This window comes from Dasypus novemcinctus, chromosome 3 (genome assembly GCF_030445035.2).
Source record: "Dasypus novemcinctus isolate mDasNov1 chromosome 3, mDasNov1.1.hap2, whole genome shotgun sequence".
Classification (NCBI taxonomy): Eukaryota; Metazoa; Chordata; class Mammalia; order Cingulata; family Dasypodidae; genus Dasypus; species Dasypus novemcinctus.
The window spans coordinates 17000724-17015735 of NC_080675.1; the positions used below are offsets into that span (position 1 = coordinate 17000724).

The window sequence follows — 15012 nt, forward strand, 5'->3', positions numbered from 1 at the left end:
ACAGCGGGCACAAAGGCCACAGAGAAGCCGATGGAATGGCCAGACCAGAGCTCTGCCTTAGAGAGCAGTGGGAACACAGGCTCATAGGGTAGTGCAGACTCAACCTGCACCTTCAGTCTGTGTGGGACCAACTGGCCGGCAAGGCAGGAGGTGAGCAGGCAGGCAAGAGGCTTTGTCGTTGTCGCAGCAGTTTCTGAAGTGGGCTGCAGCAGGCATTTGTTGAGGTGGGCAGGAAAATGATAACACTTTCATCTCCAGGGCATTCCTTTAGCATCTCTCTTTGTATGGGTGTCATATTATATATAATATCGTGTACAAAACAGGTCCCGGATGTAACTGATAGTTATGTATACAGAACTTGGAGATAGGGGCGCAAACATCATTTTCTGCCAGGAATGGAGGCCAGTGGTCAAGGCGAGCACTGATGAGGAAGGCCTGGAAGGGGGGAAGGGGGCCACGGGCCCGGAGTGGGAGGCCGCCTGGTGAGGCAGGTGTGGCTGTAGTGGCCGCGGAGAGGAGGTGTGAGATGGGAGTCTGGACGTCCTTGAAGACGCAGGCCCCATCAGCTGGGAAGATGGCGGTGCCGTGGCCAGAGGAGGCCCACAGGAGGGGTCGGGGCACGAGGGGGCCTTCCTTCCTGGACCCTCGAGTGTGGCCCGCCTGAGAGACCTCATGTGCTTAGAAGGGCGGGCTGGACTCCTGGCAGGTGGGGGAGACCCGGGCTGTGGAGCTTTTGGGACCTCCATGCCACGGTGAGAGTTGAGGCATGCGGTGAGAAGAAAGGTCATGGTCCTGCTTGTGTGACAGTGACAGCTTGTGCTGATGCCATGGCTCGTCTCCAGGCTGTGTAAACTTTCCCCAGTCTGAGGGCGGGGTCTGATGGGGCAGCCATTTTGTTCCAGGCCTCAGGCCTGTGAGCCCGAAGCCTGCCACCCTTGTGTTGTATTCCCTGCAAGGGACGGTGCCAAGCGCTTTGAGACCCTGTGTCACAGTGGGCACGGAGGACCATCCAGCTGCAGCTGTTGCCACTCGGGGTGGGGGGCTGACTAGCCCTGGGCCCTGCCTTTTTCAGAAGAACCGGCCAAACTCCTCTGGAGGGACTGTAAGTGTCCCCAAGCCAAGTCACAGCTGCTCCCGGGGCCTCTGAGGGCAGCAGACAAGGAAAGCATCTGGTTTCTGCTCTCCTCCCCACAGCTGAGGTCTACATTGGCATTGGGAAGCCTGCGGAAGCCACAGCATGCACCCAGGAAGCTGCCAACCTCTTCCCGATGTCCCACAACGTCCTGTACATGCGAGGCCAGGTTGCGGAGCTGCGAGGAAACATCGATGAAGCCCGGCGCTGGTATGAAGAAGCCTTATCCATCAGCCCCACCCACGTGAAGAGCATGCAGCGACTGGTGAGTCTGGGGCCAGCCCCCCACTCTTGGATTGGGGGCTCCCCTTGGAGGCAGCAGGTAGTTCACAGCCCTCAGACCCTCTTCTGGGTCCAAGGACCAGAGGCTGCTAGCTTGCCAGGCATTCCCCTTGCCAAAGCCAGCAGGCTTCTTCCTGTAGTAGCTCGTGCAGGTGGCATCCCTAGGAGTTGACAGTGCAACCTACATGCCAGTCCTATAGGTGCCATAGAAAAGTCTGAGTTAGTGGTTTCCTGTCAGGAGTCCCAGCCACCCAGAGCCCTGGGTCTGATGCAGACAGGCTGGTGGCCTGGGTCTCTAGACTGCTGACAGCAGCCGGCTTGGGGGCGAGCCACCCCCGGGGGAAGACTTGAGTATAAAGCCAGGGCACTCGGCAGCCTGGGGCTCTCTTGCCTGGTGGGAACCTCAGACTCCAGCTTGTCCCCAGGACAGTAAGGGGCATCTTGCCAGAAGAGGGAGGGACAGGCCCTGTTGCATGGGGAGGTGGGAGGAGCCCGGCAGCACTAGGCCAGGTACACAGGTAAGTCGCCCTGGTTTCCACGCTGCTTATGGGTATGGTGGCTCTCCAGAAATGCATGTGTCCTTTGTAAAAGGCTCGCCTCCTCTCCAGGACGCGCAGGTCGGAGGCTTAGGGTTCCCCTACTGCTCCCCCTTCCTCCCTTGCCATGGACGTTGCTGGGGAGATCCTGGAGTTGGCCCCAACTGTCTTGGTTTCAACTGGGCGAGGGAGCACGCGGTGGCCTCTGGAGGGTTCTCGTCTTTTAAGAGCAGGTATTGAGTGTAGCTGCCCCACAGTGCCATGGGCCTGCTGGTACCTTTCTGCAAGAGGAGTCTGGAAGGTAGCAAGGTCTAAGGATCTGGAGACAAGCCGTGCTGCTTTCTCCGGGCCTGCATGCAAAGCTTAGGTTCTGAATTTTTTTTCATGCTTAGCAACAGGACATCTCTGATATACTGAGTCATAGGAAGGAAAGGCTTTGTAATAAGCTTTAGGTGCCTTTTGTGTCAGCAGCCCTTGAGAGCCCAGTGCCAGTGATGAGATGGTGGCGTGTGCTGTGGAAGAAAGAGGAGTCCAGGAACAGAGTTCTGCTCCCAAGAGCGTCTCACGCTCGTACTTTGCCTTGGTGAAGGCCGCTAAGCTCTCGGCACCTCGGTTTCCTTCCTGTAAAATGAAGGCGTTCAACTAGCTCGGCTGTGGGCCTCTGCCCAGTGCTAAGAGAATGTGGTTTTATAACAGATGAATAAAATGTTCTCCAGAGGAGCCTTCAGCGTCTTGCCACTTCTCACAGTAACTCTGCAGACTGAGGAAGGGGCTGAGCCGAAACTTCTGTATTCAGCAAGGGAAAGATTAGGTATGGGGGGCGGCCCTGGATGAGTACTTGTTTACAAGTCAGATCTGAACTCGAACTCAGCCCTCATCCTTACTCCTGGGAAACCTCGGGCTTGTCACCTAACCTCTAGGGGCCTCGGTGTTCCTGCCAATTGCACGGTCGCTCCCCCGGGAAGGCTGCAGTGAGGACCGAGTGAAATGCTGTTCTCGGCAAACCCAGCCTAGCTCCTGACACCTCGTAGGTGTGCAGTAAAGGAAAACTGGTGGCAGTCGTTTTCAGTTTTAAAAATAAATCAGATCATGTAATAATTGCAGCTACTGTTTTCAACTTCCCTTTATGAGTGTTTTGTAGCTCATTTTAGCTTAATAAATAATTTTACATATTACCCAAACATTAGTCTGTTTGACGAAAAATATTACATGGCTCTTAATTTTTGTCTCACTGTTGTAAGAGGAATTTTTAAAGAGCTTTTCAGATCTCTATGCTTTTCGTGAGAGCATTGCAGAAGAGAGATAATCAACGCCGTGTATTCAGCTTTTTATTAAAAAAAGGCAGCGTGTTTCTACCTAAGGGCCTATAAATTATTCAGAGAGGTATTTCTTGTTCGTCCCTGAGGGGAACACAATAGACAAAAGATCAGATAGAAAGCTCGGCCAGGAAAGTTCTACATTTCACCTTTGCTGCTTTTCAGGACACTGGAGCTCTCTGACAAATGCCAGGCGCCTCCTTCCTTTCTGAAAGGAACAGGCAGTTGGCCCAGCACTGGAGAGCCGGGTGAGCAAGGCACCAGGGTGCAGGCGGAGGTCTTGCCTGCTGCAACCATGGCAACGCCAGAGCCTGTTCAGGCTCAGAGGCATTAGCTGCCATCAAAGGCCTTGCCAGTAGAAAATAGCAATAGTCAACTCTTACAGTTTCTCTCCATGCATCCTGGATATTAAAAAACAAAAACTATCCAGGAGGCAAGTTGAGGCCAGCAAATCTATGCACCGTTGAGGAGCTTAGATTCCTCCAGTCAGAAACGTTGCCAAATGACCACGATCAGAGTGACGCCCAGAGGGTAGCTTGGAAGGCATCTTCTTGGTGATCTTATAAATAATGCACCCTGGCTTGTGTTTGCCCCAGCTGGCCACTTCCCACTCGCAGAGGCGGCCTTTGGAATCCCCAGGCTCTTCAGTCCTGGGATATCGCAGCCTGTCACTTGCTTTCTCCCCTCTCCACGCCACACAGGAAAGCTGTGTTCCCATGGCCTCGGGTGGAAAAGGGAAGAAGATGACCTTTGCAGCACACCACAGAGGCTCATGAGATTCCCGAACCAGACTGGCCCAGCTTAGAATCCCGGTTCTGTCACCCAGTACCTTTGGGACCTTGGGCAAGTTACTCAGTTTCTTTGCGCCTTGGTTTCCTCAGCTGTAAATGTGGATAAAATTAGTGCCAGTAAGGCCCAGATACAAACTAAACACAAGATCTGAAATCTCTTGTTGATTCACAAAACCCTAAGTCAAGAGGAAGAGAGAACAGAAGCTGTCTGTGTTCCAGTTTGAGTGCCAGGGAAGAGACCAGGAGCTCCAGGTTTCTATGGCAGAGGGAGGCAGAATCAGAGTGATGACAGCTACTGGTGCCAGGGAGAGGCAAATGTGTGCAAAGAGCAGGGCCAGGTTGCCCTGCCCCAGGCCAGGGCCAGGGTGAGGTTCAGAAAGTAAAGACTAGAAGGAGTTTGAAGGCCCTGGCCACTGGAGACCACCAAAGACCCAAGGAGGTTCCAAGGGAAGGAGCAGATTGTGGGTAGTGGAGAACAATGGGGAGGGCCTGGAGGGACAGAGGAAGGGCACCAATTTGAAGAGAGGAACCCGCATTGCATGTGACGGGTAAAGACCAAGTGGCTGACGATGACTGCAGAGAGCTGCCAGGAGGTTTGCTTTGGTTCAGCTCTGAAGAACAGTTATTAAATTCAGGAGTTGTAAGTGGCAACATGTGCCAGGTTATCTGACTCGAATTAAAAGTAGAAATGTGAACATTTTAATATTTTTTTAAAAAGCAATAATGACTTGCAAGGCACACAGTATTTGCTCCCGTAAATAGAAGGTCAGAATGGACAAGAGATACATGAATTAAATCATAGAGAAAATTGGCTATTTTCCAATAGTTTTAGTCTTCATATTTGTGTTTAAGTTCACATACATGAAGAAGGGAGAAAAGAAATACAGTGTTTGTATTAATGAGTTAGCATAAGACAAGGAGGCAGTAAGAGCCAAGTGTGGGAAGATAGTACTAAGGAAGCAAAGAGCTGAAGGGATAAGAAAAAATAACAAAGTAAAGTTGGTAACAGGGAGAGGAATCCATAGAGTGATCAGGCTTTTTCCAGAAAACCTAAAGGCATATTTTCATATTATTTTGCATGAGTGTATACATTTACATACATTTGCATGCTATGTTAAAAAGCCTTTAGCTCACAGTACCCCAAATGCATTAATGAAACAGAGCAAATGTTTTCAAGCCACTGGTTCTGTGTTCCCAAGTAGTGGGGAGAGGAGGGAAATGTGGTTCACAGTGGACCAAGGGGGCAGAGGAGCAGCAAGGATTGGTCCCAAGGCTGTGTATAGCTGAGGACAGAACCACCAGCATAGGAACTGGCTGCAAACAGGGACATCTGTGTGCCCTCTGATAATGTCAGTCTGGGCTTTTGAGGACAGTGTGTGAGTTTGGAGGGTAAGAGAGGAGCAGGAGCTCCCAGAAGATGGAGAAAGGTGGGGGAGAGCCAAAAATGTTTGTGGAAGGGAGTCGATAAGCCTAGAAGGGGAGAGGATTGCTGAGAAATATATTTGTACTAGAGGATCTTAGCAGGATGCTTAGACCTTCCTCCAGTCCACTTGACAGGTTGAGAAAAGGTGTGAAACAGAAGCAGATGGTGGGGGTCAGGCGGGGCCAGCAGAGTGGGGGCGGGGGGTGAGGAACTGCAGTGCCCAAGGCAGCCTTGAAGGGGACTGTGCCCCGAGAACTGTGGGCAGTGGAGGCACCGGTGATGGCTCCCACCCCTGCCCCACGTCAGGGAAGGAGGAGGACCGAGATGTCAAAGTGAACGGGGGAGTCTGCTCCTGCAGAGACAATTATATCCCAGAGCTGACACTGAGCAAGGAGAGACTGGATTAAAAGCACAAGGGCATGTATGAATGATACACTTCAATAAAATAAAAATAAGAAAAAGTAAAAAAAAAAAGCGCAAGGGGCCATCCCCTTCAGTGTTGATGTTCCCAGGACAAGGCAGGGGCCTGGAAAAGGACAGAAAAGCCCCCCAGCCATTCAAAGGAGGGCAGCTGGAGGGTCCAGGAGGTGGAACGCCCCCTCCCCCAGAGGAGCTAGTGACGGAAGACCCCTGGTGGAGCTCTCCAGTTAAGCAGACATGGGAAGACGCAGGGCTGGAGACCCTCTGGGGGGAGGCCCTCGGGAGGGGGGTGCAGTATGGACGACTACAGCGACGAGGTTGGAAGGGGGTTACCGCTCCGTGGGAAGACGTTTTTTGAGTCTGCATAAGGGGACAATCTAAGAATAGAGTAAGCTTTCTGGTTCGGGCTTGGCAGGCCCAGAGTGGACAGGAAGACGTGAAACTCCCTTAGTTCGTTCAAGGTGGCTGAAGGTTTCATGCCCAGGCTGTTTTGGGGGGTTTCTCCATGGTGGTATTTTCTGAAACATCAGAATCTGAAGTGGCGTCAACGTGTTGCAGTTCTGTTCCAAGGGAGCCTGCTGGTCGCAGAAGGCTGGCAGAGAGATCAGCTGGGATGTTTGAAGAGGCATTTTATTCAGAAATACCCGAAGGCACGGTCTAAGGAGGCTATCAAAACGTGCCCTGCAGTGGGACGTCTTACGGGCGGCTCCTCCATTTGAAGTTGGTTTAACTCTTGTAAAGGTTGCTGCAGAAGTATTCATGAAAACGAAGCTGGCTCACTGAGCTGGGCCCGTCTGGTGCCAGAGCTTTCTTTAAACTGCCTTCAGGCTTGCGTGGCTGTTTACTGTGGGAAAATGGGCTTGAACTGAGGGAAAGAGATGAGCTCCGGCTGGCCTAAGGCAGCTTGCCTTGCTAAATCATGAAACTTTGTTGGTTTTCTCCCTCTCTCCCATCTTTTAAAGTGTCCATCTGTTAAGTGAGAGTGGAGCACAATTGCTCGTGTCTGACATTTCATTAGTTAGCAGTGTTTTCCAATTTGTCGTCCTGCAGACGCAGGGCCAAGATGATGAGCTTCTGAGGCAGCTCCGGGCCCAACAGCTGCGACTGTGTGGGGAGGGGCTTTGCCATCAGCTGAGGAGGGCTCGGGGCTGTGGGCAGGGCAGGGTGGCGCCTCAGCGCATCTCCAGTTCTCCCCTTGTAGAAACTGGTCTTAAAGACAGGGCTTGGCCCCCTTCTGTTCCTCTGGGTAAGATCCAGGCACAAGTAAGCGAGTGAAATAGAAATGAGAACACCTTCCCCTTTCAAATGCTGACTTTTAAATGGATTCCTTTCATCCAAAGTATCAATTTTCTTTCTGTACATCGAAAGAATGATGGGCAGGAAACAAAACTTCATGATACTCTCATGAGAAGGCTCCTTCAGCTAGTCATTGTATTTTATTTTGTCAGAATTTTTTCAATGTTTTTATTTTTTTTACTTTTATTTTTTTAAAGATTTATTTTTTAATTTATTTCTCTTCGCTTACCCCTCCTCCAGGTTGTCTGCTTTCTGTGTCCATTCGCTGTGTGATCTTCTGTGTCCACTTGCATTCTTGTCAGCAGCACACGAAATCTGTGTCTCATTTTGTTGCGTCGTCTTGCTGTGTCAGCTCCGTGTGTGTGGCGCCACTCCTGGACAGGCTGCACTTTTTTTTGTGGTGGGCAGCTCTCCTTATGGGGTGCACTCCTTGCGCGTGGGGCTCCCCTACACGGGGGATACCCTGCGTGGCAGGGCACTCCTTGCACGCATCAGCACTGCACGTGGGCCAGCTCATCACATGGGTCAGGAGGCCCGGGGTTTGAACCTTGGACCCCCCGTGTGATAGGTAGATGCCCTATCTGTTAGGCCAAAGCCGCTTCTCCCGTTGGGCCAAATCTGCTTCCCAAGTTTTTAAAATTAGGGGAACACATTCATTTTTTCCTTGAGGAGAGGCTTAAGAAATATTTGGATATCTTTCCTAGACAGGACTATGTGTGTTGATAGTGCCCTTTGAAAAGTATACAGGCCTTAATTTCTTTAATACATGTATTCACTGCTTGGAGTTCAAACTAACAGTAAAGAGGGAAAAGTAGTGCATTTCTATTGGGTGTTCAGCTCTTTGCTCTTTTTCCCACCATCTCTCCCTTTCTTTCTTTCTTTCTTTCTTTATTTTTTGAAGATTTATTTTATTTATTTCTCTCCCCATCCCCCCTCACCCCACTTGTCTGTTCTCTGTGTCCATTTGCTGTGTGTTCTTCTTTGTCCGCTTCTGTTGTCAGCGGAACTGGGAATCTGTGTCTCTTTTTGTTGCATCATCTTGCTGCGTCAGCTCTCCATGTGTGTGGCACCATCCCTAGGCAGGCTGAACTTTCTTTCGCACTGGGCAGCTCTCCTTACAGGGCGCACTCATTGTGCATGGGGCTCCCCTATGCGGGGGACACCTCTGCATGGCACGGCATTCCTTGAGTGCATCAGCACTGCACGTGGGCCAGCTCCACATGGGTCAAGGAGGCCCGGGGTTTGAACCGTGGACCTCCCATGTGGCAGGCAGACGCCCTATCCACTGGGCCAAGTCCGCTTCCCTCTCCCTTTCTTTAATGGTGCACACTGTGCGTTTTAGCTCCTTCAGTCACTTGAGGCCTTTTCAGGAATTATGAGTACTTGGCATGAATTTAACTTTTCTCGCTACCAAAAATGTAAAACCTCATGGGCCATATTTGATGTGTTTGTTCCTGCAATATGCGGTGAAATGGCAAATTTCTTTTTTACTGACGGAGAACACTGTTCTTTGTGGCCTCTCCCAAGTCACATTGTAAGTTAGGAGTCAAACCAAGAAGAGTACATGTCAGTATAGCCGTGTAAGAGAACTTCCCCTTTTTGTGTATTCTGTTGCAATCTTCATTGCCAATTAAAAACTGACTGTCCTAGAGAGAAGACTTGTCTAGAACCTGAAATTGGCTCTCGGGAAGTGATTTCTTTCCCATTCTGAGAAGGGCAGCCAAGGATTGGCAGTACCTGGCCCTGTTCTGAAGTGTGGGTGGAGGGGGCGGCCAGCCTGGGGCTGAGGAGCTGAAGCATCAGGGACTTCCGTGCGTGCACCTCTGGCATCCTGAGGTGGCCATGCCACTGAGTCAGTCCCGTAGCGTCCAGTGGCATGGAGGGTGGGAGAGCAAACCTAGCCATGAGGGCCCAGACCAGTGGCAGAGACAAAGGAGGGTGGAGCCTGGAAGTGGTCAGGGGGACTGACCCCAAGAGAAAGTGAGAAAGAAGGAAAAAGAAAAGAACCCATGACCTGTTTTGTCTTTTGAGCAAAATCTTCTCCCTTCTGTGAGCCCGGGCAGACTTTCACCGAAGGCAAGCCTTTCTTCTCTGCCTTCTTTCTCTCTCACCAGTGAAAGTGCATCTCTTCTGTGGTGGTAGGTAGGACATTCTGACGTAGCCATCCATCACCACGCTCAGCCCACGCAGGGGTTTGCCACTGTGCCTGATGACAGCAGCCCTACAGCCCTGAGGGCTCGCATCCCCCAAGCGCTCACCCCTCCTGTGCCGGGCTCAGCGCACCTCCACAGGCTCACCTGTCACTCACACTCGTCCCATCGCAAACCCTGCCGCAGGACTCTGCTGTGCCCCCGTCACGGAGCCGGATGGCCAAGCCGTGTCTGCTTGAGTCGCTTGCCCCAGGTTGTACAGTTGGCTTGAATGTGTGGTCTCAGAGCCAACTCCTACCCCTTTCTTTTCTGACTGGTTTTGTTCTGGTTTATTTTAGTTCTGCTACAGCTTTTGAGGGCCTTTCGAATCTCTACAGAAATCTCCTCCCAGTGCTTTCAAGACCTCATTACAAGTACATCCCTCTGATCTTGTTTGAGAGCAAATAAATGAGGGGGTGGAGGAGGGGAGGGAAACTTGCTGCCTCCCTGAATTTGAGACTGTAACCATCTCCCCACCAAGCTGAGCAGCCCACCCCCGCATGGCTGGTGGGGAATACTCTGCAGCATCTAATAAAGGCTGCTCCCAGGCTGGAAATGTATCATGTGGCCTCTGTTGGGGATACCAGCATCACTTGGGCCAAAGCACCATAAGAATAAAAGGGACCCTCCGAAAGGCAGGATGCCATCGCAGAAAACCCACAGGCTTTGACCCCATGACCCATGCTGGTGGGGCCACTGTGTTCCGCGGGCGTACCTGAGGCAGAGGAGGGAGGACGGAGTGCATGCCCTCCCCAAGCCTCATGGATGCATGCCCTCCCTAAGCCTCAGGTCCCTCTGCACGATTACAGTCAAATGCTTTCCTTGCACATAGTAAGGCCCAATAAATGCCATTGTTATTATCATTGTTAGGGACAGACTGCTCACAATTGGAGGAGGGTGGCCAGGGATGGTGAGATTTAGGAGAAGCTAAGGACGTTCAGCCTGCAGACCTGATGACGGTTTTACTTTCCTGGCTGCTAAATCAAATACCATGCAATGGGCTGGCTTCCACAACAGGAATATGTTGGCTTACCATCCTGAGACAAGGAAAAGTCCAAAATTAAGGCATCATAAAGGTGCTATTTTCTCCCAAAAGACTGGCATTTGGGGACTGGCTGTTGACAATCCTTGGCCCTTGGCTTTTCTGTCACATGGCAGTGCACATGGCGGTGTCTTGAGTTCTCTTCTGGGTTCCAGTGACTTCGAGCTTCCTGCTGCTCCCTGTCACTTTCTCTCTCTGTGGCCTTCTCTGTGAAGCCCTTCAGAGATAGGATTAACACCCATCCTGAGTCAGGAGGGATGCACCTTATCTGAAGTAACCTCACCAAAGGCCTATTTACAAGGGTTCACACTCACAGGAATGGCGTGTGTTTAAGAATATGTTTTTCTGGAGTGCATAGCCCCAAGCCACCCGTCTACCCTCTGGGCCCCAAAAAGACATGTTCTCCCCACATGCAAAATGCGTTCATTCCATCACTACATACCACAAGTCTTAAATCATTTCAGCAATAATGCTAAGGACCAAGTCTCATCAAGATAGGTTATGGGTTTGAGACATCTTGGGGCAGAATTTCCCTGTGTCTGTAGATCCTTGAAACCTAGAAAACAAGTTACCTGCTTCCAGTATACAATAGTGGGACAGGTATAGGGTAGTCTTTCCCATTCCAGAAGGGAGAAATTGGAAGGAAAACAGGGGCCACAAGTTCCAAACAACTCCAAAACCCAGCAGAGCAAACTCCATTAGATTTCCAGGTTTGAGACATCTATGGATCTATGTTTTGTCCTCTTGGCCTGATGAAGCAGCAGCCCCGCCCCTTCCAAGCACCTGCACAGCTGCCAAACTCTTCCAGAACCCTGCAGTGAAGGCCCTACCCTCCCCAAGCATCAGGATGGTGGCAGGCTCTCCACAAACCCCAGGGCACAAGCCCCACCCTCTCTGGGCCCTAGGGTGGCAATCAGACTCTCCACAAACTTGGGAGCACAGGCCCACCATCTCTAAACACTGGGGTAGCAGCACTCTTCCTGAACAACAGGGCGCAAGGCCTGCCCTCTCCAAGCACCAGGGCAGATGGGCTGCCCCCTCCAAATGCAGGGTGAACCTGCCCTTTCCACACACATGGGTGGGCCCACTCTCCTAGCCTGAGGAGATCTCTTTGGTCCAGGCTATGGCTTCCTTGGTTCTACCCTTGAAGTCATCCTTCCTTCAATTTGTCCCTTCTCTGTCCCTTTCAGTCCAGCCTGCAATGGTTCAACTCAGACCAAATTTATAAAACCCTTGTCAGCTTTGAGTGCAGTTCACAGTGTTCCAAACCATCAAACAGAAGGACCTTCCATAGATCCTTTCTGGATAACTACACTTCCAATTCTGACTTCCGGTGAAGTGGCTGACTGCATTCGGTTAAACCCTCATGTGGAGCCCTGTTTTCCAGGGACTTGCTTTCTGGAAGCTCAGGGAGGTCCCACCGTGACATTATAGTTACCTGTGCATCCTGGAAGAGCTAGAATTCCTCCATGAGACTCCAGAAAGTGTACTGAGGGCCAAGGGATGAGGATTGGAAGGCTCATCCCAGCAGAGGAGGGCACTTGTTTGTGGCGTAGAGCGGCAGTGACGCTAGAAAAAGCTATCCCAGGACTGGGGCCCAGCTCCTGTCAGAGCTAGATGAGACAAACCCATCTGAGTGTCAGTAAGAAAGTTCAGTAAGAGGGCTCCAGTCCTTCTAAACATCGACAGATGGTGAGTGCGTGGCCCTGGGGACAGCCTGCCTGGATGTGAGTCCCAGCATTGTCACCTGCTAACTCACGACATAAGATAAGTTCCTTAATCTTTCTGTACTTCTATTTTCTCAGCTGTAAAATGGGAATAATGATAGTGCCCCCATGATGGTGTTATTGTGCAGGTGAAAAGAATTAGTACAGGGTACGCAGTACTCCATAAAAATCAGCTAGGATGGAAAAACCTAGGATGGAAGCTCCTCTGTATCCTTTTGACAAGGAATGACACATCTCCTTTCTAAGTCTGTACAAGCGCACATGGGCGTAGCTTCTCCTCTGAACTAGGATGACCACATTTCATTGGCCGGGGGGAGCTGAAATTAAATATATCATGGGGAGAAAATATTTGGAAACCATATATCAGCTAAAGGTTTAATATCCAGAATATATGAACTCCTAGAACTCAACAACTAAAAGACAAACAACCTAATTTAAAATGGGCAAAGGATTTAAACAGACATTTCTCCAAAGACATATACATTTGGTCGATAAGCACATGAAAAGATGTTCAATATACATGTTTCCATAATTTAAAAAAAAAAAGACTAAGAAACAGTAGCAATTCAAGTCAATACATCATCCCAGACTGGATCTAATAATGGAAGAGAAAGTGTCCAAAAGGACATTATTGGGACGTATGAGAAAATTGGAATATGGATGAAAGCTTTCTAGCAGTGTTAAATTTCTTGAACTTTTTTATGGTACTTAAGATGGTTACATAAGTGAACATAAGTTACACAAGTGAATGTCCTTGTTCTTAGGTGAAGTGCAACCTACTTTCATGTGTTTAGAAATAGATAGATAGATAGATAGATAGATAGATAGATAGATAGATAGATAGATAGATAGATAGATAGATAGAATGATACAGCAAATGTGGCAAAATGACCAAAGTTGGTGGATCTGGGTATCTGGGTAGGGGGTACGTTGCAGATCTCTCTATGGGTTTTGTATTACTTTGGCAACTGTCCTATAAGTTTGAAATTATTTCAGAATAAAGAATTTATTAAATATACATGCATACACACACACACATATGTCTATCACAGCCCGTGTTTAGCTAAAGCATGGCCCTTTGGCTTTTCAGCAGACTGAGCACTGAGCATGGCCCCAGGCTGTTAGTGGAAAGGAGGAGGCATAGAGGGAGGCCCTGGCTGATGTGACTTGTTCTCTGGGAGAGGCAGAGAGCACCTCTTCTGGTCTCTGGGGAGGCTGAACTGGGTCCCTCCCCATGACCAGGGTGGGAGTGGGTTCCCAACCTGAAGGGCAGGGGAAGGCCTTGGTGGCAGGAAGGGCACACAGCCTGTTATGAGCCCAGTTCAGATATCACCTCCTCCATCTACCCATTCCCCAGAGGGGCCCCAGCTCTCTTTCTTTCTCTTCCTTCCCTTCCTTCCCTTCCTTCCTTCCCTTTCTTCCCTTCCTTCCCTTCCTTTCCTTTCTTTATTTAAGGTTTTTTAAAAATTTCTCTCTCCTTCCTCCTCCCCTCCACCCCATCTACTCTGTGTCCATTCACTGTGTGGTCCTCTGCGTCCACTTGCGTTATCCCGAGGCACTGGGAAACTGCGTCTCTTTTTTGTTCCATCATCTTGTTGCGTCAGCTCTCTGTGCGCAGCGCCACTTCTGGATGGGCTGCACTTTTTTCACACAGGGCGGCTCTCCTTGCAGTGTGCACTCCTTGTGCATGGGGCACCCCTACACAGGGGTGCCCCTGTGTGGCATGGCACTCCTTGTGCACAGCAGCATTGTACATGGGCCAGCTTACCACACGGGTCAGGAGGCCCTGGGGATCAAACCCTGGACCCTCCATATAGTAGACAGATGCTCTATCAGTTGAGCCACGTCTGCTTCCCCTAGCTCTCTTGAAGTGTTTGTTGAACCAACATGGGGTTCTTCGTTCTTTTCTTGTGGGAAGCCACCTTGACTGAGGCAGCACAGCCTGCACAGACCAAGGGGCAGGAGATGGGAGTGGACAGGGCAAGTGGAGGGGAAAGGGAGGACAGAAGACACCTGTAAGCAAACTCAGCAGGTACCCTCTTTTACAAATGGGGTGCCACTTCCTGAACAGATTTTGAGCAAGATAGATAGCTAGAATGATACATCAAATGATCCCAGACTGCATCTAATAATGGAGGAGAAAATGAGCAAGTAATTAGGAACATATTGTTTTCAGAGTCAGGTTAACTTTCTTTGTGCAGAGGAGTTTGGGGCATTTGTTGATTCAGCCTTGGCTGAGCCCTTTCCAACCACAAGTACAGGAAATTACTTCCAGGCAAGACAGGGGGATGCTGCCACATGATTTCATGTGAGGCCAGGGAAGCTAGGTCCATGCTATGTAGTGGAACCTTCCAGTGCAGCAGGATCTCAGTGTGTTTCAAGCTGAATCTCAGAGAAGATGTGATAGGCGGGAGTGGCGGGGGGGGGAATCTCATCAGGTCCCCAGGCAACCCTGTAGCCCCAGCTCCAGGGACCAGTCATGGGCGAAGGTGGCAGGGGCAGCCCCTCCCAAGTTCAGGCTCTGTCCTTTGCCCCATGCATATTTTTCCTTGACAGATCCTGTACCCCAGTTTGGGGTACATGGTCATCACTGTCCTTAGACTAGAGGCTGCCATGGAACCAGGTCTGGTGGCCCTGCTGGAGTCTACAGTGGTCTTCCAAGACTGGACACATGCCCAGTGGTGCCCTCTGGTACTCACCTCTGTCCAGAGGGCAGGCAGCTGCTGGAGGGCAGGTGCGCCCAGGTGGCAGTTGTCTGTAAACTTCTCAGGACTCCATGGCCTGGCCCTTCAGTTTTCCCTCTTTAGTCAGAGATCATCCTCTGAGAAACAACTCACATTAGCCATACTCATGAGAGA

The 15012-nt window shown here is 50.5% G+C and overlaps 1 protein-coding gene across 7 annotated transcripts in view; it reads left to right on the forward strand.

Annotated features, from left to right (window-relative positions):
- TTC7B (tetratricopeptide repeat domain 7B) overlaps positions 1–15012 on the forward strand; it is a 304943-nt gene that overhangs the window by 267037 nt on the left and 22894 nt on the right. For 5 of the 7 annotated variants that reach the window (XM_058292461.2, XM_058292482.1, XM_058292458.1 and 2 more), the window contains one exon: positions 1195–1397. In XM_058292461.2, coding sequence (XP_058148444.1) covers positions 1195–1397 — 203 coding nt within the window. Of the gene's footprint in view, positions 1–1194; positions 1398–2418; positions 2519–15012 lie in introns of those variants that run through there. The other 2 variants (XM_058292477.2, XM_058292470.2) reach the window with 2 other exon arrangements.